Source organism: Heteronotia binoei, chromosome 1 (assembly GCF_032191835.1).
Source record: "Heteronotia binoei isolate CCM8104 ecotype False Entrance Well chromosome 1, APGP_CSIRO_Hbin_v1, whole genome shotgun sequence".
NCBI lineage: Eukaryota > Metazoa > Chordata > Lepidosauria > Squamata > Gekkonidae > Heteronotia > Heteronotia binoei.
In genome coordinates this window covers 277,619,541-277,645,205 of record NC_083223.1, presented here as the reverse complement: position 1 = coordinate 277,645,205, position 25,665 = coordinate 277,619,541, and the positions used below count along the sequence as shown (strand labels likewise).

The 25,665-nt window shown below is 49.4% G+C and overlaps 1 protein-coding gene across 1 annotated transcript in view; it reads right to left on the bottom strand.

Moving 5' to 3' along the window:
* RORC (RAR related orphan receptor C) overlaps positions 1 to 23,118 on the bottom strand; it is a 171,349-nt gene extending 148,231 nt beyond the window's left edge. The window contains exon 1 of the mRNA XM_060256107.1: positions 23,090 to 23,118. Coding sequence (XP_060112090.1) covers positions 23,090 to 23,108 — 19 coding nt within the window. The 5' untranslated portion in view covers positions 23,109 to 23,118. The remainder of the gene's footprint in view (positions 1 to 23,089) is intronic.
* Positions 23,119 to 25,665: the final 2,547 nt, after the last annotated feature.

The window sequence follows — 25,665 nt, the reverse complement described above, 5'->3', positions numbered from 1 at the left end:
CCTATATCTTCTCCCCCCACAACAGACATCCTGTGAGGTGGGTGGGGCTGAGGGGGCTTGCAAAATCTCCTATATCTTCTCCCCCCACAACAGACACCCTGTGAGGTGGGTGGGGCTGAGAGGGCTTGCAACATCTCCTATATCTTCTCCCCCCACAACAGACACCCTGTGATGTGGGTGGGGATGAGAGGGCTCTCACAATCTCCTATATCTTCTCCCCTCAAAACATACACCTCGTGAGGTGGGTGGGGCTGATATGGCTCTCACAATCCTCTATATTTTCTCCCCCCACAACAGACACCCTGTGAGGTGGGTGGGGCTGAGAGGCTCTCACAATCTCCTATATCTTCTCCCCCCACAACAGACACCCCGTGAGGTGGGTGGGGCCCAGAGGGCTCTCACAATCTCCTATATCTTCTCCCCCCACAACAGACATCCTGTGAGGTGGGTGGGGCTGAGAGGGCTTGCAAAATCTCCTATATCTTCTCCCCCCACAACAGACACCCTGTGAGGTGGGTGGGGCTGAGAGGGTTCGCAAAATCTCCTATATCTTCTCCCCCCACAACAGACACCCTGTGAGGTGGGTGGGGCTGAGAGGGCTCTGACAATCTCCTATGTCTTCTCCCCCCACAACAGGCACCCTGTGAGGTGGGTGGGGCTGAGAGGGCTCTCACAATCTCCTATATCTTCTCTCCCCAGAACAGACACCCTGAGAGGTGGGTGGGGCTGAGAGGGCTCTCACAATCTCCTATATCTTCTCCCCCCACAACAGACATCCTGTGAGGTGGGTGAGGCTGAGAGGGCTCGCAAAATCTCCTATATTTTCTCCCCCCACAACAGACACCCTGTGAGGTGGGTGGGGCTGAGAGGGCTCTCACAATCTCCTATATCTTCTCCCTAAACAACAGACACCCTGTGAGGTGGGTGGGGCTGAGAGGGCTCTCACAATCTCCTATATCTTCTCCCTGCACAACAGACACCCTGTGAGGTGGGTGGGGCCCAGTGGGCTCTCACAATCTCCTATATCTTCTCCCCCCACAACAGACATCCTGTGAGGTGGGTGGGGCTGAGAGGGCTCGCAAAATCTCCTGTATCTTCTCCCCCCACAACAGACACCCTGCGAGGTGGGTGGGGCTTTAGAGGGCTCTCACAATCGCCTATATCTTCTCCCCCCACAACAGACACCCTGTGAGGTGGGTGGGGCTGAGAAGGGTCCCACAATCTCCTATGTCTTCTCTCCCCACAACAGACACCCTGTGAGGTGGGTGGGGCTGAAAGGGCTCTCACAATCTCCTATATCTTCTCCCCCCACAACAGACACCCTGTGAGGTGGGTGGGGCTGAGAGGGGTCCCACAATCTCCTATGTCTTCTCTCCCCACAACAGACACCCTGTGAGGTGGGTGGGGCTGAGAGGGCTCTCACAATCTCCTATATCTTCTCCCCCCACAACAGACACCCTGTGAGGTGGGTGGGGCTGAGAGGGGTCCCACAATCTCCTATGTCTTCTCTCCCCACAACAGACACCCTGTGAGGTGGGTGGGGCCCAGAGGGCTCTCACAATCTCCTATATCTTCTCCCCCCACAACAGACATCCTGTGAGGTGGGTGGGGCTGAGGGGGCTTGCAAAATCTCCTATATCTTCTCCCCCCACAACAGACACCCTGTGAGGTGGGTGGGGCTGAGAGGGCTTGCAACATCTCCTATATCTTCTCCCCCCACAACAGACACCCTGTGATGTGGGTGGGGATGAGAGGGCTCTCACAATCTCCTATATCTTCTCCCCTCAAAACATACACCTCGTGAGGTGGGTGGGGCTGATATGGCTCTCACAATCCTCTATATTTTCTCCCCCCACAACAGACACCCTGTGAGGTGGGTGGGGCTGAGAGGCTCTCACAATCTCCTATATCTTCTCCCCCCACAACAGACACCCCGTGAGGTGGGTGGGGCCCAGAGGGCTCTCACAATCTCCTATATCTTCTCCCCCCACAACAGACATCCTGTGAGGTGGGTGGGGCTGAGAGGGCTTGCAAAATCTCCTATATCTTCTCCCCCCACAACAGACACCCTGTGAGGTGGGTGGGGCTGAGAGGGTTCGCAAAATCTCCTATATCTTCTCCCCCCACAACAGACACCCTGTGAGGTGGGTGGGGCTGAGAGGGCTCGCAAAATCTCCTATATCTTCTCCCCCCACAACAGACACCCTGTGAGGTGGGTGGGGCTGAGAGGGCTCTCACAATCTCCTATATCTTCTCCCCCCACAACGGACACCCTGTGAGGTGGGTGGGGCTGAGAGGGCTCTCACAATCTCCTATATTTTCTCCCCCCACAACCGACATCCCGTGAGGTGTGTGGGACTGAGAGAGCTCTTTTGAGAACAGCTCTGAGAGAACAGAAGAAGAAGAAGACTGCCGATTTATACCCCATCGTTCTCTCTGAATCAGGGACTCAGAGTGGCTTACAATCTCCTATATCTTCTCCCTCTCCAACAGATTCCCTGTGAAGTGGGTGGGGCTGCGAGAGCTCTTGAGAGAACAGCTCTTAGAGAACAGAAGAAGAAGAAGGCAACTGCCATATGAACATATAGGAACATATGAAGCTGCCTTATACTGAATCAGACCCTGGTCCATCAAACTGAGTATTGTCTTCTCAGAGTGGCAGCGGCTCTCCAGGGTCTCAAGCTGAGGTTTTTCACACCTATTTGCCTGGACCCTTTTTTGGAGATGCCGGGGATTGAACCTGGGACCTTCTGCTTCCCAAGCAGATGCTCTACCACTGAGCCACCATCCCTCCGATTTATACCCCGCCCTTCTCTCTGAATAAGAGACTCAGAGCGGCTCAGAATCGCCTATATCTTCTCCTCTCACAATAGATACCCTGTGAGATGGGTGGGGCTGAGAGGACTCTTACAGCAGCTGCCCTTTCAAGGACAACCTCTGCCAGAGCTACGGCTGACCCAAGGCCCTTCCTGCAGCTGCAAGTGGAGGAGTGGGGAATCAAATCCGGTTCTCCCAGATAAGAGTCCGCGCACTTAACCACTGCACCAAACTGGCTACATGCAGCCGTCTTTCTGCTTCTGACAATGGAAACAGGGAGAAGATGGGAAGTGAAATACCATCGCTCAAGCGGAATCTAGAAACCACTTCTGGTAAAAAGCAAAAGCTGGGCCTTAGTCTCATTCTTTACAGGCCCTAAGGGGTGTAATCTCTTCTATCCTCCCGGCAGATGTAGCAGCTACTAGAAAGGACACCTTTAAGGAAAAGTTATCAAGGGAACAGGTGGCTAAAGGCTCAAAGGAAGGCTGCTTTAATTGAGTTAGTACAAGGGACAGGAACCACGGAGGCACAATGGGTGTCCTTGGAAGGTACTGCAGATTGTTAAGGCCCTTGAGGAACCTCTTTGAAACCAAGGAGGAGGAGAAAAAGAAGAAGAGTTGGCTGCCCTTCGCTCAGAGAGGCTTACAATCTCCTTCCCTTCTTCTCCCCACAACAGACACCTTGTGAGGAGAGCTCTCAGAGAACGGCTCACAGAGCTCTCAGGGAACGGCTCAGAGAGCTCTCAGAGAACGGCTCACAGAGCTCTCAGGGAATGGCTCACAGAGCTCTCAGGGAACGGCTCACAGAGCTCTCAGGGAACGGCTCACAGAGCTCTCAGGGAACGGCTCAGAGAGCTCTCAGGGAACGGCTCAGAGAGCTCTCAGGGAACGGCTCAGAGAGCTCTCAGGGAACGGCTCAGAGAGCTCTCAGGGAACGGCTCAGAGAGCTCTCAGGGAACGGCTCACAGAGCTCTCAAAGAACAGCTCAGAGAGCTCTCAGGGAACGGCTCACAGAGCTCTCAGGGAACGGCTCACAGAGCTCTCAGGGAACGGCTCAGAGAGCTCTCAGGGAACGGCTCAGAGAGCTCTCAGGGAACGGCTCAGAGAGCTCTCAGAGAACGGCTCAGAGAGCTCTCAGAGAACGGCTCACAGAGCTCTCAGGGAACGGCTCACAGAGCTCTCAGAGAACGGCTCACAGAGCTCTCAGGGAACGGCTCACAGAGCTCTCAGGGAACGGCTCACAGAGCTCTCAGGGAACGGCTCACAGAGCTCTCAGGGAACGGCTCAGAGAGCTCTCAGGGAACGGCTCAGAGCTCTCAGAGAACGGCTCAGAGAGCTCTCAGAGAACGGCTCACAGAGCTCTCAGGGAAGGGCTCACAGAGCTCTCAGAGAACGGCTCACAGAGCTCTCAGGGAACGGCTAAGAGAGCTCTCAGGTAACGGCTCAGAGAGCTCTCAGAGAATGGCTCTTGAGAGAACTGTGACCAACCTCAGGTCACCCATCTGGCTCCATGTGGAGAAAGAGTCGGGGAATCAAACTCGGTTCTCAGCTCTTAACCACTACACTCATCTGGAAGACAGACTTCCCTTCTATCGGAGTATGAAAGGCAGATTCAGATTGCTGCTAAATGAACTTTAACAGATGATACTGATAAACCTGCGTCCTCCGAAGACATCAAATATTCCAAAACCAGCGACAGGGGACGGTTAGTAGGAGGTAACTCTTTGTCTTCCCACCAAAGGGTGAAAGGCTTCTATTGGTACGAATAAGAGCGCCTAGTGGAAGCTCTGTGAGCACTGACTAGAACTGACCTTACTGACTCAGAGAAGGACTCTCTGGTTTTAGTCGCCAGGCAGGTAGGTGCCGATTCTCCAACTTGTATAATTTGTAATATGACCTGCACACTCAGTGGTAGATGAATGAATACGCCTTTTGACCTTGTTGTGGGACCTAGAACCAAATCTGTCTCGGCCAGAAGGGTGTGACGATGATATAGCGGGAGTTAATCGATACAAGACCAAGTGAAAATCACGTTACGATAAATATCAGTAACTCAAGGCAAAGATGTCCTACATCAGAAGGGAATTGAAAACAAATCAGCCAGTATCATAATGCCCCTGTATAAATCGATGGTGCGGTCTCATTTGGAATACTGTGTGCAATTCTGGTCGCCGCACCTCAAAAAGGATATTATAGCATTGGAAAAAAGTCCAGAAAAGGGCAACTAGAATGATTGAAGGGTTGGAACACTTTCCCTATGAAGAAAGGTTAAAACGCTTGGGGCTCTTTAGCTTGGAGAAACGTCGACTGCGGGGTGACATGATAGAAGTTTACAAGATAATGCATGGGATGGAGAAGGGAGAGAAAGAAGTACTTTTTCCCTTTCTCATAATACAAGAACTCGTGGGCATTTGATGAAATTGCTGAGCAGTCGGGTTAGAATAGATAAAAAAGGAGGTACTTCTTCACCCAAAGGGTGATTAACATGTGGAATTCACTGCCACAGGAGGTGGCGGCAGCTACAGGCATAAGAACATAAGAACATAAGAGAAGCCATGTTGGATCAGGCCAACGGCCCATCAAGTCCAACACTCTGTGTCACACAGTGGCAAAACAGCTTCAAGAGGGGGTTAGAGAAAAATACGGAGCAGAGGTCCATCAGTGGCTGTTAGCCACGGGGTGTGTGTGTGTGTGTATATATATATATATATATATATATATATATATAAATTTTGGCCACTGTGTGACACAGAGTGTTGGACTGGATGGGCCACTGCCCTGATCTAATATGGCTCCTCTTATGTGACACAGAGTGTTGGACTGGATGGGCCACTGGCCTGATCCAACATGGCTTCTCTTATGTTCTTATGTGACGCAGAGTGTTGGACTGGATGGGCCACTGGCCTGATCCAGCATGGCTTCTCTTATGTTCTTATGTGACGCAGAGTGTTGGACTGGATGGGCCACTGGCCTGATCCAGCATGGCTTCTCTTCTGTTCTTATGTGACGCAGAGGGTTGGACTGGATGGGCCATTGGCCTGATCCAGCATGGCTTCTCTTCTGTTCTTATGTGACGCAGAGGGTTGGACTGGATGGGCCACTGGCCTGATCCAGCATGGCTTCTCTTCTGTTCTTATGTGACACAGAGTGTTGGACTGGATGGGCCACTGGCCTGATCCAGCATGGCTTCTCTTATGTTCTTACGTGACACACAGGGTTGGACTGGATGGGCCGCTGGCCTGATCCAGCATGGCTTCTCTTCTGTTCTTATGTGACACAGAGTGTTGGACTGGATGGGCCACTGGCCTGATCCAACAGGGCTTCTCTTATGTTCTTATGTGACACAGAGTGTTGGACTGGATGGGCCACTGGCCTGATCCAACAGGGCTTCTCTTATGTTCTTATGCAACACAGAGTGTTGGACTGGAGGGGCCACTGGCCTGATCCCACATGGCTTCTCTTATGTTCTTATGTGACACAGAGTGTTGGACTGGAGGGGCCACTGGCCTGATCCAACATGGCTTCTCTTATGTTCTTACGTGACACAGAGGGTTGGACTGGATGGGCCACTGGCCTGATCCAACATGGCTTCTCTTATGTTCTTATGTGACACAGAGTGTTGGACTGGAGGGGCCATTGGCCTGATCCAACATGGCTTCTCTTATGTTCTTATGTGACACAGAGTGTTGGACTGGAGGGGCCACTGGCCTGATCCAACAGGGCCTCTCTTATGTTCTTATGTGACACAGAGGGTTGGACTGGATGGGCCACTGGCCTGATCCAACATGGCTTCTCTTATGTTCTTATGTGACACAGAGTGTTGGACTGGAGGGGCCATTGGCCTGATCCAACATGGCTTCTCTTATGTTCTTATGTGACACAGAGTGTTGGACTGGAGGGGCCACTGGCCTGATCCAACATGGCTTCTCTTATGTTCTTACGTGACACAGAGGGTTGGACTGGATGGGCCACTGGCCTGATCCAACATGGCTTCTCTTATGTTCTTATGTGACACAGAGTGTTGGACTGGAGGGGCCATTGGCCTGATCCAACATGGCTTCTCTTATGTTCTTATGTGACACAGAGTGTTGGACTGGAGGGGCCACTGGCCTGATCCAACAGGGCCTCTCTTATGTTCTTATGTGACACAGAGGGTTGGACTGGATGGGCCACTGGCCTGATCCAACATGGCTTCTCTTATGTTCTTATGTGACACAGAGTGTTGGACTGGAGGGGCCATTGGCCTGATCCAACATGGCTTCTCTTATGTTCTTATGTGACACAGAGTGTTGGACTGGAGGGGCCACTGGCCTGATCCAACATGGCTTCTCTTATGTTCTTACGTGACACAGAGGGTTGGACTGGATGGGCCACTGGCCTGATCCAACATGGCTTCTCTTATGTTCTTATGTGACACAGAGTGTCACATATTACCAAATCGACATTGTTTATTTATTTAGTACATTTCTATTCCGCCCCTTCCCCATAGGGCTCAGGGTGGAGCGCAACATACGATAACACAATAAAATACAATAAAGACATTTTATAAACAAACGACTCAACAGCACTCAGCAAATTTTCCATATCATCGCATATCGCCCAGCCTGGCTGTCGCACATCATGAGAAGATGTTATCCTGAAGAGATGGCAGATATTATTCCATTTTATAGCCCAGGTGGCAGTGCTGGCAGGGGAGGCCGACCAGATCAACAACAGACGCCCGCAGCCTTAATGAAAAGCCTAACACAACACAAAATGCAAGCTAGTGACCAAATTACTAAGAAGTATATAGAAACCAGTCCAAGAAGCCACATATTGAGCTGTAGCCGATGTGAAATCGCTGCTGGAGACGCTCTGCGTCCCTCTTTTTTGAAAACTGGGTAAAGAATCTATATAATTGAATCAATATTGGTCCCAGGTCTGATGAAGACTGGAAAGAAACAAGTATTTAATCGATTGGCTTGTCACCACGCTACTTTGGGACTTGAATGTACATGTTTTGGACACTTGGACTGGTTTCTATATACTTCTTAGTAAATTGGTCGCTAGGTTGCATTTTTTGTTGCGTTATCCATTATTGTGACCTCTCTCAGATCGTATTCTATTGCATTCTTAACTAAAAGCCTGGTGGAACAGCTCCATTTTACAGACCCTACGGAAGGCTAATAAGCCAAGTAGGGCCCGGATCTCTGTAGGGAGCTGATTCCACCAGGTCGGGGCCACGACTGAAAAAGCCCCGGTCCTGGTTGAGGCAAGGAGGAGTTTCTTGGGCTGGGGATGGCCAACAGACATTTCAATTGTGTGCCTGAGATAAGATTACACAATTAATCTAATAGCCAGTTTTCATAATCTATTTGGTAATTTAGTCAATGGAATTTTAAAATGTTCAACATTATACACATTGGCTAATAGGAGAATTGTTTAATATTATTTCAGGTAGACAATTGAAATACCTATTTGGTTATATGTGCCTGGTTTGGAGAGAAGGTGTTGTCGTATGAGGCCGATATAGTGCATCTTTTTTCTTGAGTTACTGGAATTTATCAGAAGCAGGTAGGGGCAGCGGGACGATGGCTCAGTGGTAGAGCATCTGCTTGGTAAGCAGAAGGTCCCAGGTTCAATCCCCGGCATCTCCAACTAAAAAGGGTCCAGGCAAGTAGGCGTAAAAAACCTCAGCTTGAGACCCTGGAGAGCTGCTGCCAGTTAGGGGAGGGATGGTGGCTCAGTGGTAGAGCATCTGCTTGGGAAGCTGAAGGTCTCAGGTTCAACCCCCGGCATCTCCAACTAAAAAAGGTCCAGGCAAGTAGGCATGAAAAACCTCAGCTTGAGACCCTGGAGAGCTGCTGCCAGTTAGGGGAGGGATGGTGGCTCAGTGGTAGAGCATCTGCTTGGGAAGCTGAAGGTCTCAGGTTCAATCCCCGGCATCTCCAACTAAAAAAGGTCCAGGCAAGTAGGCATGAAAAACCTCAGCTTGAGACCCTGGAGAGCTGCTGCCAGTTAGGGGAGGGATGGTGGCTCAGTGGTAGAGCATCTGCTTGGGAAGCTGAAGGTCTCAGGTTCAATCTCCGGCATCTCCAACTAAAAAGGGTCCAGGCAGTAGGCGTGAAAAGCCTCAGCCACTGCCAGTTAGGCGTAAAAAACCTCAGCTTGAGACCCTGGAGAGCCACTGCCAGTTAGGGGAGGAACGGTGGCTCAGTGGTAGAGCATCTGCTTGGGAAGCAGAAGGTCTCAGGTTCAATCCCCGGCATCGCCAACTAAAAAGGGTCCAGGCAAGTAGGCATGAAAAACCTCAGCTTGAGACCCTGGAGAGCCGCTGCCAGTTAGGGGAGAACATAAGAGAAGCCATGTTGGATCAGGCCAACGGCCCATCAAGTCCAACACTCTGTGTCACACAGTGGCAAAAAATTTTATATACACACATACACTGTGGCTAATAGCCACTGATGGACCTGTGCTCCATATTTTTATCTAAACCCTTCTTGAAGGTGGCTATACTTGTGGCCGCCACCACCTCCTGTGGCAGTGAATTCCACCACCTCCTGTGGCAGTGAATTCCACATGTTAATCACCCTTTGGGTGAAGAAGTACTTCCTCCCATAAGGGATGGAGGGATGGTGGCTCAGTGGCAGAGCATCTGCTTGGTAAGCAGAAGATCCCAGGTTCAATCCCTGGCATCTCCAACTAAAAAGGGTCCCGGCAGGTAGCTGTAAAAAGCCTCAGCTTGAGACCCCGGAGAGCCGCTGCCAGTCTGAGTAGACAATATTGACTTTGATGGACTGAGGGTCTGATTCAGTATTAAGCAGTTACCTATGATTAGGTAATTCAACATCATACAGTTTTCAACACATCCCCACGTTTGCAATTATACCATTGGATATTGTACACGAATGGATGATGATTCCCCCCCCCCCTTTCCTTTCTAAAGGAAAGGAAAGCATTCTAAAAACGAACTCAAATTCTGCAGATTACAATATCAAATCACATCCACTCCTCACCTGGCCCTAATACAGGTGAGATATGCTTTAGAAAGGAACCCAGATTGGTGTTTGGAATTACCTTGCATTTAGCATAGTTAGTGGTTATTCCGGACAGCCATTTTAAGCTGCGGAGTCCGAAATTCGGGAACTCCTCACTGCCTCAGATGCAAAAGCAGATGCTGGCACAAGCAGAGAAAGGTAAGGGGTACTAAAAAAACCCAGCAATCCACCCCCCAAAACCCTTGCAAAAACTACCTCCAAACTGGAGAAATCTAATTTTATGGAACAAACTTGCACAGAGCCAAATTGACATTGATCAGCATTTTTCCTCTGGGCTGTTCCCCACGCCTAGTACCTAGCATTTCGGAAGGACTTCCAAGTTTCCAGATGTTTTATAGTTGACACCCCACTAATACATAAAAACAACCCTGCAAGGTAGGCTGGCTTCATACAGAACTCCTTTTAATATCAAGACGGGTAGCCATGTTTGTATGTAGGAGTAGAAAAGAGTAGGTGTCCAGTAATGCCTTAAAGACTAACAAGATTTGTGGCAGGGAATGAGCTTTTGCCAAGTGGGCAGTGACTCATAAAAGCTCATACCCTGCCACAAATCTTGTTTCCTTTTAATATCGACAGTTTTGTCTCCCAGAAGTCTATGCCTCAAGCTCATTCTCTAAAATCCAGATCTTAGAAGTTTAGGATTGAGGTCCCAACCTAAGCGATACGGATTTCAGGGTGGTAATAAAATGGCATCCTATATAAACATGATGAGGCAGAATCCACCGGAAAGCCCCTTTCAGAAAAATGGAATGGTGCATTAACTCTGTTTTTCAAAAAATGAAAGCAACTCGCAATAGCTGAAGGGAAATCATCTTGATATTTATCCGTCTGGTTTTCAAAGTGTGAAAAACCTACTGGGTATAAGTGAGATACGGGAAGCCCCCTGTGTAAATTCTGCCTCAGTCACAAACTGATCCCGCGTGTGCAAAGCAACCAGTTGCTTACACACGCTGGATCAGTTTGTGACCAAGTCAAGATCTGAATCGGGGAAAGTGTGTGTGTGTGGGGGGGGGCTTCCCTTATCTTGCTCGTACCCACAAAGGTAATAGTATAAATCTACCTTACTCCGCTCTTTATTGGGATCCATTGAGATATGGGTAGGTGAAAGCACTCTGAAATGCAATTGACATTCCTCATTTTCTGTTTTTTGTCAGTGGCAACGATTAGTAATTCTGTCGGCACCCAAACAAGCGGCAGCCCTGTGATCAAATTCATCATCTCCAGCAATTATGCAACTAAAGCTTGAGAGCTGACTCAGCAAATGAGTCAAATCAATTCCAGCTGAGGAAAAAAAAATATTTCATCGTCCGTGTACATTTAATTGCTCTGCAGCGTTAGCAAGGCAAAAAAAAAAAAAAAAATTGAACACGGGTGCGGTGTGTGAGCGTCGCAATTCACACCAGGGTTGAAGATGAAATTGTAAAGGAACACAAGAGAGAGAGCTCTTTGTGTTTTTAAAGACCACAAGACCACGCCGGTGAGATCACGCACACATGTTCTTTTAGACCAGTACCCTGCTTCCAATGTCGGCTAGCAAGAAGATTCCCAGGAAACTTACGAGCACCGTAAAGAGCAAGAACCAGCTTTCTCCTAGTTTGTCCCCCCACACCTGGTATTCTGAGGTAGACGGCTTTGGAACGAGGGCTTCCATTTAGTTACCACAATCAGCAACGGTGGACAGTCTTCCTATTTATCTGTCTAACCCCGTTTTTAAAACCATCTAAACCGCCAACTGGATCTTGTGGCAGTAAGTTCCCTTAAGAAGAAGAAGAAGAAGATGATGATGATATTGGATTTATATCCCGCCCTCCACTCCGAAGAGTCTCAGAGCGGCTCACAATCTCCTTTCCCTTCCTCCCCAACAGACACCCTGTGAGGTAGATGAAGATATTGGATTTATATCCCGCCCTCCACTCCGAATAATCTCAGAGTGGCTCACAATCTTCTTTACCTCCCCCCCCCCCACAACAGACACCTGTGAGGTAAATGAAGATATTGGATTTCTATCCCGCCCTTCACTCCGAAGAGTCTCAGAGCGGCTCACAATCTCCTTTCCCTTCCTCCCCCACAACAGACACCCTGTGAGGTAGATGAAGATATTGGATTTATATCCCGTCCTCCACTCCGAATAATCTCAGAGTGGCTCACAATCTTCTTTACCTTCCCCCCCCCCCAACAGACACCTGTGAGGTAAATGAAGATATTGGATTTATATCCCGCCCTTCACTCCGAAGAGTCTCAGAGCGGCTCACAATCTCCTTTCCCTTCCTCCCCCACAACAGACACCCTGTGAGGTAGATGAAGATATTGGATTTATATCCCGCCCTCCACTCCAAAGAGTCTCAGAGCGGCTCACAATCTCCTTTCCCTTCCTCCCCCACAACAGACACCCTGTGAGGTAGATGAAGATATTGGATTTATATCCCGCCCTCCACTCCGAAGAGTCTCAGAGCGGCTCACAATCTCCTTTCCCTTCCTCCCCCACAACAGACACCCTGTGAGGTAGATGAAAATATTGGATTTATATCCCGCCCTCCACTCTGAATAATCTTAGAGTGGCTCACAATCTTCTTTACCTTCCCCCCCCCCCACAACAGACACCTGTGAGGTAAATGAAGATATTGGATTTATATCCCGCCCTTCACTCCGAAGAGTCTCAGAGTGGCTCACAATCTCCTTTCCCTTCCTCCCCCACAACAGACACCCTTTGAGGTGGGTGGGGCTGAGAGGGCTCTCTCAGCAGCTGCCCTTTCAAGGACAACCTCTGCCAGAGCTATGGCTGACCCAAGGCCATTCCAGCAGCTGCAAGTGGAGGAGTGGGGAATCAAACCCGGTTCTCCCAGATAAGAGTCCGCACGCTTAACCACTGCACCAAACTGGCTCTCCAAGTTTTAAGTTCATTATGTTCTCTTAAGTTCATTATGCGCGTGCAAAGATGCACGTTGTCCCCTCTGACTCGACCTGCCAGTCATTTCAAGGTTCGTTGCAGTCGCGTTTTTAAACACCAGAGTTTTGGTGCTGCCTCTCCTCCCCCTACCCCGCGACTCTGCGTACCACCACCACCTGCTTTTCACAGCTGCTGGCGATAAACAACTCTTTTTCTATTCTGCACCCTTTCTGTACCTTTGATCAATCCCCAGCCTCTCCTTTTCTGCACAGTGTCATGGGGAGGGCGGCCAAGCCACCTCTGAAGGGCGTACAGCACCTGCCTCACGGCTTGTGGGAACGCGAAACCTAACGCGGGGCTGCATATTTATCCCCGAGTGCCTCTTTTCCTGCTTTGTTTGAGGGGCTTCAAGAGTGAGCAGATAAGAGCAGTCATTCGGGGAGTGGTGTCGGTTACTCTATTTTGGGTAACCTCAGACGGCCCCCTGAGCCAGCACAAGGAGCCAATGCAAACCGAAAATTCTTGCATTCGGCATCAGGTCTTTTGAAGCACCCCGAAAATTCTGGCATTCGGCATTAGGCCTTTTCAAGCATCCCGAAAATTCTGGCATTCGGCATCAAGCTTTTTTGAGAGTTCCAAAAGACTCTCTCAATCAGCAGCAGACTTTTTCAAGCATCCCGGAAATTCTGGCATTCGGCATTAGGCCTTTTCAAGCATCCCGAAAATTCTGGCATTCGGCATCAGGCTTTTTTGAGAGTTCCAAAAGGCTCTCTCAATCAGCAGCAGACTTTTTCAAGCATCCCGCAAATTCTGGCATCAGGCTTTTTTGAGAGTTCCAAAAGACTCTCTCAATCAGCAGCAGACTTTTTCAAGCATCCCGCAAATTCTGGCATCCAGCATCAGGCTTTTTTGAGAGTTCCAAAAGGCTCTCTCAATCAGCAGCAGACTTTTTCAAGCATCCCGCAAATTCTGGCATCCAGCATCGGGCTTTTTTGAGAGTTCCAAAAGACTCTCTCAATCAGCAGCAGACTTTTTCAAGCATCCCAGGGCTTGGGCAGAAAACGCAGCTCTCGGGAGCTGTTTCCAAACCCACAGGTGGTATAAAGCAGCAGGCTTTGCTCCCCCCCCCCCGCCCCTTGAGCGACCTACCTCTCATGATGGCACTGCCTTAAGGGAAGGGAACGCGGCGGTTCGATCCTGCAACCCCTGCTGGGGGTCTGGGTGCCGGCAGCTTATCTCAGAACACAGAGGGCCCGGGAAGATGATTCCCTTTTTTAAAAAGCCAGCCTCGACCGACGCTTGCACAGGTGACATGCGAACACCCAGAGAAGGGCACCCCTTTTAGCCAATCAGAAACACCAGCCGTATTTGAGGTGAGGTGGGAGGGAGAACGAAAGAAACAGCGAGCTGGAAAGTTCCAAACCCGCAAAAGAACGAACAGCCACAAGAAAGAAAGAAAAAAAAGTTTCCATTTCCAATCAAGGTGAGAGGGTCTATTTGGAGAAGGGAGCAATACCGCCAGGGCAGGTAAGGCGCAGCCCTTGGTTGTGCCAATTTGCACTTGAATTCATTCACTATCTCAGCTTCCCAAGGCGATCGCAGGATACAGGATTCAAGGATTCTACTCCGTAATCCTCCCGTAGCATTTATAAAGCACTTGTGCACGCTCCGTGCATTCCAAAGGCATTGCCCACTGGGAAATACTTGCAACAATTCTGTCAGGTAGGTCAGCAGCACTAGCCCCGTATTGCAGAAGAGAGGGGGGGGGGGCGTGAGCTCGGAAGGAGAATGGAGCGATTAAGGTTCACACTCCAAGGAAGACTTGCCCCCTTCAATCTGTAAGAAACAAAGGAGAAGCCATGTTGGATCAGGCCAATGGCCCATCCAGTCCAACACTCTGTGTCACATAAGAACATAAGAGGAGCCATGTTGGATCAGGCCAGTGGCCCCTCCAGTCCACACTCTGTGTCACACATAAGAACAGAAGAGAAGCCATGTTGGATCAGGCCAGTGGCCCCTCCAGTCCAACACTCTGTGTCACATAAGAACACAAGAGGAGCCATATTGGATCAGGCCAGTGGCCCATCCAGTCCAACACTCTGGGTCACATAAGAACACGAGGAGCCATGTTGGATCAGGCCAATGGCCCCTCCAGTCCAACACTGTGTCACATAAGAACAGAAGAGAAGCCATGTTGGATCAGGTCAGTGGCCACTCCAGTCCAACACTCTGTGTCACATAAGAACAGAAGAGAAGCCATGTTGGATCAGGCCAATGGTCCCTCCAGTCCAACACTCTGTGTCACAAAGTGGCAAAAAACAAAAAACCAACAGGTGCCATCAGGAGGTCCATCAGTGGGGCCAGGACACTAGAAGCCCTCACACTGTTGCCCCCCCCCCCCCAAGCACCGAGAATACAGAGCATCCCTGCCCCAAACAGAGAGTTCCAACAATATGCTGTGGCTAATAGTCACTTATGGACCTCTGCTCCAGATGTTTATCCAATCCCCTCTTGAAGCTGGCTATGCTTGCAGCTGCCACCACCTCCTGTGGCTGTGAATTCCATGTGTTAATCACCCTTTGGGTGAAGAAGTACTTCCTTTTATCCGTTCTAATCCGACTGCTCAGCAATTTCATTGAGTGCTCACGAGTTCTCATACTGTGAGAAAGAGAGAAAAGGACTTCTTTCTCTACCTCCTCTACCCCATGCATAATCTTGTAAACCTCTATCATGTCACTCCTCAGTCGATGTTTCTCCAAGCGAAAGAGCCCCAAGTGTTTTAACCTTTCTTCATAGGGAAAGTGTTCTAACCCTATAGTCGTTCTAGTTGCCCTTTTCTGGACTTTTCCCAAAGCTATAATATCTTTTTTGAGGTGCGGTGACCAGAATTGTACACAGTACTCCAAATGAGGCCTCACTGTCAATTTAGACTGAAAGAAGCTATCGATGCATTGCTTCGAAGGCTAAGGGTTGATCCGAAGACGGCTTCAGCTCTCTACCAAATATCTCGCCTTTCTTCCCATGAGATTAGGGTGGCATACAGTTCAGTTCAATTTATTATTACGGTCACTGACCAGAACATTTTAGCCATCTAGAACAACCTTAAAGAAATACCTTATAAAAAGTACCACAAAAAATCTGCACATTAAAATTTGACGGCTCGAGGGTTATAACAGCAAAAAAGAATTTAGATTATTATTTAACCCTTGAAACCATTTTAAAGCGTCACTTTAAAAATTGTTTAAAGGTTTACAGTTTGGCCTATTTGTCTCACTTTTTGCATTCTTTGTCAACCTGGGAACAGAACCGAGCTACCCGTCTCACTGTTTGGGGGTTCCTGACTGCCAGAAGATAACCTAATTTGAATTTAACAAAGCAGGAGTCAAGTGCCACCTTTAAGACCAACCAAGTTTTATTCAGAACGTAAGCTTTCGTGTGCTCTCTAAGCACACTTCATCCGACGAGGGGATCAGGTATTGTGGTTAGAGAGCTTAGAGAGCACACGAAAGCTTACGTTCTGAATAAAACCTGGTTGGTCTTAAAGGTGAAACTTGACTCCTGCTTTGTTCAACTGCTTCAGACAACACGGCTGCCCGCTTGGATCTATCTAATTTGAGTTTCTTTGATCTGCCAGGGAACCTTTCCAACAGTGGGCTGATCATTTCCCTTCAGCTTACCGTATGAAAAGAACAATTGAAAAATCTATGCTCCAGAGAATCTGTTTCAGGCTGGGAACAGGAACAGAACCTAAGTGCATAAGGTAAAAGGTAAAGGTAGTCCCCTGTGCAAGCACCAGTCGTTTTCAACACTGGGGTGATGTTGCTTTCAAAACATTTTCACGGCAGACTTTTTACGGGGTGGTTTGTCATTGCCTTCCCCAGTCATCTACAGTTTCCCCCCAGCAAGCTAGGGACTCATTTGACCGACCTCGGAAGGATGGAAGGCTGAGTCAACCTGGAGCCGGCTACCTGAACCAGCTTCTGCTGGGATCGAACTCAGGTCTTGTAGAGGGCTCCTACTGAAGGACTGCAGCTTTACCACTCTGCGCCTTTATACTTCCCCTCTACTACCGCAGATGGCAGGGACATACTCCTAGCTAAGGTAAAGGCCCTTCTAGTGTTGTGAGATTCAAGAAAGTATAGGTAGGCGGCAGGTGGCATACATAATTCCCCCCTCCCAATTTAATTCTCGCAACACACCTGAGAAGTAGACAAAGCTAAGGGTTATTATGAAGACTATACAATTTCTCTACTGAATACATTTTTACCTCTCCCTTCTTCCAAGGAGGTCATAAAAACATAAGAGAAGCCATGTTGGATCAGGCCAATGGCCCATCCAGTCCAATACTCTGTGTCATATAAGAACATAAGAGAAGCCATGTTGGATCAGGCCAGTGGCCCCTCCAGTCCAACTCTGTGTCACATAAGAGAAGCCCTGTTGGATCAGGCCAATGGCCCATCCAGTCCAACACTCTGTGTCACTTAAGAACATAAGAGAAGCCATGTTGAATCAGGCCAATGGCCCATCCAGTCCAACACTCTGTGTCACTTAAGAACATAAAAGAAGCCATGTTGAATCAGGCCAATGGCCCATCCAGTCCAACACTCTGTGTCACACAGTGGCCAACCCCACCCCCCCCAAGTGCCATCATGAGGTTCACAGGTGTGGCTAGAAGCCCTTCCACTCCCCCCACCCCCAAGCACCAAGAATACAGAGCATCACCTCCCCAGACAGTTCCAATAAAATGTTGTGGCTAATAGCTGCTGATGGACCTCTGGCTCCATATTTTACCTAATCCCCTCTTGAAGCTGGCTATGCTTGTAGCCGCCACCACCTCCTGTGGCAGTGAATTCCACACGTTAATCACCCTTTGGGTGAAGAAGGACTTCCTTTTATCCGTTCTAACCCGACTGCTCAGCAATTTCATCGAATGCCCACGAGTTCTTGTATTGTGAGAAAGGGAGAAAAGGACTTCTTTCTCTGCTTTCTCCATTCCATGCATCATCTTGTCAACCTCTCTCACGTCACCCCTCAGTCGACGTTTCTCCAAGCGAAAGAGCCCCAAGCGCTTTAACCTTTAGGGTTTGTAGAATCTTTCGGGATCAAGTGCCGTGTTCTACTGGAGAAAGTTTTCCTTCCAGATGTTTCCTTCCAGAAAACTTTCTCCAGTAGAACACGGCACTTGATCCTGAAAGATTCTACAAACCCTAATGATGTTACCAGCCGTGAAAACCTGAAACCTTTGCTTTAACCTTTCTTCACAGGGAAAGTGTTCCAACCCGTGAATCCTTCTAGTTGTCCTTTTTTGCACTTTCCCCATTTTCCTAGGCCAGCGGAATCCTCCTACCTGCTTGCTCTCAACCTCGGTAACCCTCGTAGGTGGGCCAGGTATTGCTTCCTGCCGGTACATCATAACTCCATTTTCCCACCGCAAGGTGTGCTGCACTTCTGGAACACTGCGTTTCTACATCTCAGGCGTCGCCGGGTGGAGGAGGATTCCGACCGCACCGCGTCGAGCGAGGAAAGAGTCAGAACCATGACGCTGGTTGGTGGGACCCGGCAACAGAATGGGGTCACCCTACCACATATCTTCGTGGCTCGCACGCAATATCTACCAGGCCCCCGACACGAGGGGAAAGAACGTAACCTCACCACCGCTTCCCTTCCTCCTTGCCCGCCTAGAACTCGAAAAGTAGGTTCGAGACAGAGAAGAGGAAATGCTTCATACCGAAGGGAGGACAGTGGAACTCACCACCGCAAGGCGCAGCGATGGCCAAGAGGCTAGGTGGCATCTTAGAAGAAGATGATATTGGATTTATATCCCACCCTCCACTCCGAATCTCAGAGCGGCTCACAATCTCCTTTCCCTCCCCCCACCCCACAACAGACACCCTGTGAGGTAGATGAAGATATTAGATTTATATCCCGCCCTCCACTCCGAAGAGTCTCAGAGCGGCTCACAATCTCCTTTCCCTTCCTCCCCCACAACAGACACCCTGTGAGGTAGATGAAGATATTGGATTGATATCCCGCCTTCCACTCCGAAGAGTCTCAGAGCGGCTCACAATCTCCTTTCCCTTCCTCCCCCACAACAGACACCCTGTGAGGTAGAAGAAGATATTGGATTTATATCCCGCCCTCCACTCCGAAGAGTCTCAGAGCGGCTCACAAACTCCTTTCCCTTCCTCCCCCACAACAGACACCCAGTGTGGTAGATGAAGATATTGGATTTATATCCCGCCCTCCACTCCAAAGAGTCTCAGAGCGGCTCACAATCTCCTTTCCCTTCCTCCCCCACAACAGACACCCTGTGAGGTAGATGAAGATATTGGATTTATATCCCACTCTCCACTTCAAAGAGTCTCAGAGCGGCTCACAATCTCCTTTCCCTTCCTCCCCCACAACAGACACCCTGTGAGGTAGATGAAGATATTGGATTTATATCCCGCCCTCCACTCCAAAGAGTCTCAGAGCGGCTCACAATCTCCTTTCCCTTCCTCCCCCACAACAGACACCCTGTGAGGTAGATGAAGATATTGGATTTATATCCCACTCTCCACTTCAAAGAGTCTCAGAGCGGCTCACAATCTCCTTTCCCTTCCTCCCCCACAACAGACACCCTGTGAGGTAGATGAAGATATTGGATTTATATCCCGCCCTCCACTCCAAAGAGTCTCAGAGCGGCTCACAATCTCCTTTCCCTTCCTCCCCCACAACAGACACCCTGTGAGGTAAATGTTGGATTTATATCCCGCCCTCCACTCCGAAGAGTCTCAGAGCGGCTCACAATCTCCTTCCCCTTCCTCCCCCACAGCAGACACCCTGTGAGGTAGGTGGGGCTGAGGGAGCTCTGACAGAAGCTGCCCTTTCAAGGACAACCTCTGCCAGAGCTCTGGCTGACCCAAGGCCATTCCAGCAGGTGCAAGTGGAGGAGTGGGGAATCAAACCCGGTGCTCCCAAATAAGAGTCCGCCCACACAGTCTAAATTCAGAGAAGGTGGATCGATAGAGGGTAGCTGAATGGGACCTCCATGCTCAAAGGCAGGCTATCTTTGAAGATTATACCTTTGTCCCAGGCACAGCTGCTCACACACCGAAGGGACCTTTCCGCAGGACTCTTTCTGGAGACAAATTCATGGTGGATAGGTCATCAGAAGATCATGCCCAAGGTCCATCTAAGCCAGCAACCTTTTTGCTACCCTGCCCAACTGGTTTCCATGGAAGGACTACACAAATGAGTACAAGGACTAGAACGGGGTGGCCAAACTGTGACTTGACTCTTTCACACATATTGTGTGACTGTTGAAGCTCCCACCGTCTCCATAGCCAGCTTGGAGAAGGCATTGAGCCTGCCTTGGTGTGAAGGGTGGGATATAAATTGAATAAACCTAACCTAACCTATCGTCTTCAAATCACTTCTCCAAGTCAAGCTAGCCAGTGGCTTGAAGAGTGCATTTAAAGTTGCTTCCTTTCCACCCCTACCTCCTTCCTTCCTCTGACGTTCATGCCTTGTGACTCTCAAAACATCTGACATTTATTCTATGTGGCTCTTACACTAAGCAAACATCCCTCTCTTGCTGTCCTGAGAAACAGGTACACAGAGACAGACTGCGTCTGAACATGGAGATTTTCCGTCAGCCGTCGCGGCTAACAGCCATTGATGGACCTTTCCCCTAAGAACAGTTTTGGTTCTTTTTTTTTAACAGAGACTTGTGTCAGTGGGCCCTACCACATTCTGTGGCCAGGAGTTCTACAAGTTAATTAGGCACTGTGTTCTACTGGCGGCTGTCAGCCATGGATCTGAGCCTCCATGTGCTAAAGCAATCTAACTCAGAACATTATGTGATGGGGAAAAATAGGGAGGGAACGTGTTTGCCTCCAGACCTTCTTGAGACCTCTTTCTTAAGAAATATCAGCTGGAAAACAGAATACTGAGAACAGGGGTCCCCAATCTTTTAGAACATAAGAGAAGCCATGTTAGATCCGGCCAATGGCCCATCCAGTCCAACACTCTGTGTCACATAAGAACGTAAAAGAAGCCATGTTAGATCAGGCCAATGGCCCATCCAGTCCAACACTCTGTGTCACATAAGAACGTAAGCGAAGCCATGTTGGGTCAGGCCAATGGCCCATCCAGTCCAACACTCTGTGTCACATAAGAACGTAAGAGAAGCCATGTTGGGTCAGGCAAATGGCCCATCCAGTCCAAAACTCTGTGTCACACAGTGGCAAAAAATTTTTTTTTATATATGTATATATATATACAAACACTGTGGCTAATAGCCACTGATGGACCTCTGCTCCATATTTTTATCTAAACCCCTCTTGAAGGTGGCTATGCTTGTGGCCGCCACCACCTCCTGTGGCAGTGAATTTTTGAGAGCCTTGCTGGATCAGACCATCTAGTCCAGGCTCCTGTCTCACACAGTGGCCAACCAGTTCCTTTGGAGGGCCAACAACAGGGAAAAGAGGACTTGGCCTTCCCCTGAGAAGAATATCGGACGAGCCCTGCTGGATCAAACCAGTGAGGGTCCATCTTGTCCAGCCTCCTGTCTCATACAAGGGCTAACCAGTTCCTCTGGAGGACCAACAAAAGGGCAGAGAGGCCAAGGCTTTCCCCTGAGAAGAACCTCAGAAGAGCCCTGCTGGGTCAGACCAGGGAGGGTCCATCTAGTCCAGCCTCCTGTCTCACACAGTGGCCAGCCAGTTCCTCTGGAGGGCCAACAACAGGGCAGAGAGGCCAAGGCCTTCCCCTGCAAAGAACCTCAGAAGAGCCCTGCTGGATCAGACCAGTGAGGTCCATCTAGTCCAGACTTTTATTGAAAAACAACTCAAATCATACATCTAAATCACATTCAGCATTAAGAATAGATCAAACTAAAATATACAGAATTTCAAGGTAAAATATTTTCTTTCGTAAAATGACGACAGGAAACCAAGGTGCCACCACCCTTTCTCGTATGCCTGAGGAGAAGACTGTGAGGAAGAATATGCCAATTTGGTTAACATTCTTGGTGCTTGGGGTGTGTGTGGGGGGGGAACAGTGGAAGGGCTTCTAGTGTCCTGGCCCCACTGATGGACCTCCTGATGGCACCTGGGTTTTTTGGCCAGTTTGGTGTAGTGGTTAAGTGCATGGACTCTTATCTGGGAGAACCGGGTTTGATTCCCCACTCCTCCACTTGCACCTGCTGAGATGGCCTTGGGTCAGCCATAGCTCTGGCAGAGGTTGTCCTTGAAAGGGCAGCTGCTGTGAGAGCCCTCTCCAGCCCCACCCACCTCACAGGGTGTCTGTTGTGGGGGAGGAAGGTAAAGGAGATTGTGAGCCGCTCTGAGACTCTTCGGAGTGGAGGGCGGGATATAAATCCAATATCTTCTTCTTCTGTGTGACACAGAGTGTTGGATTGGATGGGCCATTGGCCTGATCCAACATGGCTTCTCTTAGGTTCTTATGTTACTCTGTCTGGGGCAAGTGATGCTCTGTATTCTTGGTGCTTGTGGGGGAGCAACAGTGGGAGGGCTTCTAGTGTCCTGGCCCCACTGATGGACCTCCTGATGGCACCTGGGTTTTTTGGCCACTGTGTGACACAGAGTGTTGAACTGGATGGGCGATTGGCCTGATCCAACATGGCTTCTCTTACGTTCTTATCCTTCCTCTACAATTTAAGAAGGACAATGCGTGGGAAACCACAGCAGAGGTCAGAGAAGAGAGTTTCCCTTCGAGCCGCTGCCTTTTGTTGCTCAGAAGCGATGGAAGACCCCAAATGTTGAAACTGAAGCATTGTGAGAAGTAAACACTGTCAGAAAGCAGCTCCCCATGAGGGAGCTCGGTTGTCACACCCCAGCACGATCTGTCCCGCTGGTCTCCCCACCCGCCTTAGATCCTCCAATCACTGCTGTTGCAAAGATGCAGGGGGGCTCGCCGACTTCTGGGAGAGTCTGTCAGTTGCACCTCTGCACGAGGCACCAAACTGGCTTAGCCAACATTTCCAAGGCACGCTTAGAACGTTAATCCACGCGGAAACACACAGCAGGCTCCTCCAAGGGGGAGGGGTCAAGACATTTCAGTGGTTCAGTGCTAGAGCTGTTTAGCACTACAGCGTTCACCTTAGAACATTTTTTTTAAAGTCTGAAGAAGACCGTGCAGCGAAAAAAGAGGGGGGGGGGGGCGGTACTGTCTGAAAGGACCATAGCGCTTCAGAGACGGCTCATCGATGGAAGCGAATTTGCTGTATGGAAACACCCCCCAATATCGCTTTACTCAAAATTGGGCCAACAGGGAATAATATCCGGTTTTTGGACGGTAATCCTTCAAACTAACAACGAGAATTCAGATAGAGGAGCAGTACTCACACGTATGCGTCTTCTTCATGGCCGAAGGCCCTACAAAGCAAAACAAAGTCCAGTGTTAACTTTTGAGTTCAGAATCAAATAAGGACAAACAAGTCTTGTAAGCCCTGTATAACCGAGAGCCACTTTGGTGTAGCGGTGAAGTGTGCAGACTCTTATCTGGGAGAACCGGGTTTGATTCCCCACTCCTCCACTCGCAGCTGCCGAAATGGCCTTGGGTCAGCCATAGCTCTGGCAGAGGTTGTCCTTGATAGGGCAGCTTCTGGGAGAGCCAGTTTGGTGTAGTGGTTAAGTGTGCACTCTTATCTGGGAGAACCGGGTTTGATTCCCCACTCCTCCACTCGCAGCTGCCGGAATGGCCTTGGGTTAGCCATAGCTCTGGCAGTTCTCAGGTATTTTAAAAATATATATAAAAACCCTTGGTGAAAAAAAAAATAGGTTATAATTTCTACCGAGTCTGCAGTAACGTTTGAGGCTCTCCGACTTAATCTGAAAAGAATGGGCCTTGAAAGAGCAGTTTGTGTCCGAGCTCTCTCAGCCCCACCTACCTCACAGAGTGTCTGTTGTTGGGGGAGAAGATATAGGGGATTGTAAGTTGCTCTGAGTCTCTGATTCAGAGAGAAGGGTGGGGTATAAATCTGCAGTCTTCTGCACCTAACTTCTGTAACAGATTATCACAAGACTAGTGGGATATTTGGTTAATACAACACAGCTTGGTGCCAGTTTGGTGTATTGATTAAGTGCGCAGACACTTATCTGGGAGAACTGGGTTTGATTCCCCACTCCTCCACTCGCAGCTGCTGGAATGGCCTTGGGTCAGCCAGAGCTCTTGTAGGAATTGTCCTGGAAAGGGCAGCTGCTATGAGATTCCTCTCAGCCCCACCCACCTCACAGGGTGTCTGTTGTGGGGGAAGAAGATAAAGGAGATTGTGAGCCACTCTGAGACTTGGAGTGGAGGGTGGAATATAAATCCAATATCATCATCACAGTTTGCCCAGTCATCAAAGCGTGGTACTGACGGAGCAGTGTCCCTGCTAAGCTGAGTTAGTGTGAGCTAGCCCACAGTCTCTTAGCCTCTGGCTCAGACCTATTTGTCTTGTCTCAGGAAAAAGGGCCCCAGAGCAGACTCATTTCTGCAGCAGCCAAATGGTTTGCTCGCAACTTTTAACACTAGTAGCTCATGAAGTGGACTTTTTGCTCTCAAGACTCCACGCGTTAGAGGGAGCATTGGTACTGAGTGCAGGAAATAAATATCCCAGGAAGTATATTACAAAAAAGTTACATTTAGTCACATAGCTCCAATTCATAAGAACAGAAGAGAACATAAGAGAAGCCATGATGGATCAGGCCAATGGCCCATAATAATAATAATAAACAACTCAGGCTCAGGGCGGCTAACACTCTGTGTCCAACACTCTGTGTCACATAAGAACATAAAAGAAGCCATGTTGGATCAGGCCAATGGCCCCTCCAGTCCAACACTCTGTGTCACAGAAGAACATAAGAGAAGCCATGTTGGATCAGGCCAATGGTACATCCAGTCCAACACTCTGTGTCACAGAAGAACATAAGAGAAGCCATGTTGGATCAGGCCAGTGGCCCCTCCAGTCCAACACTCTGTGTCACATAAGAACATAAGAGAAGCCATGTTGGATCAGGCCAATGGCCCCTCCAGTCCAACACTCTGTGTCACATAAGAACATAAGAGAATCCATGTTGGATCAGGCCAATGGCCCCTCCAGTCCAACACTCTGTGTCTCATAAGAACAGAAGAGAAGCCATGTTGGATCAGGCCAATGGCCCCTCCAGTCCAACACTCTGTGTCTCATAAGAACATAAGAGAAGCCCTGTTGGATCAGGCCAATGGCCCATCCAGTCCAACACTCTGGTCACATAAGAACATAAGAGAAGCCATGTTGGTTCAGGCCAATGGCCCCTCCAGTCCAACACTCTGTGTCTCATAAGAACAGAAGAGAAGCCATGTTGGATCAGGCCAATGGCCTATCCAGTCCAACACTCTGTGTCACATAAGAACATAAGAGAAGCCATGTTGGATCAGGCCAATGGCCCATCCAGTCCAACACTCTGTGTCACATAAGAACATAAGAGAAGCCATGTTGGATCAGGCCAATGGCCCATCCAGTCCAACACTCTGTGTCACACTGATGGACCACTGCTCCAGATGTTGATCCAATCCCCTATGCTTGTAGCCGCCACCACCTCCCGCGGCCGTGAATTCACATTCATGTTCCAGTTGGAAGGAGACAGAGAGAAGCTTAACCTAAAGAATACTTTCCCTATCCCAAATGGCCAACTTGTCCAGCATCATGTGTATTGGGGGGGGGGGGGGGTGGTGGTGGTGGTGGTTTGAGAGCACTGCCTCTACAGGACAGACCCGCAGAAATATATGTCTCCATGGAAAGCCATGTGCAACAGTGCGAGGACACAGGGAGAGAGAGGAGGGATCAGAAGAAGAATTGCAGATTTATACTCCACCCTTCTCTCTGCATCAGAGACTCAGAGCGGCTTACAATCTCCTTTATCTTCTCCCCCCCCCCATAACAGACACCCTGTGAGGT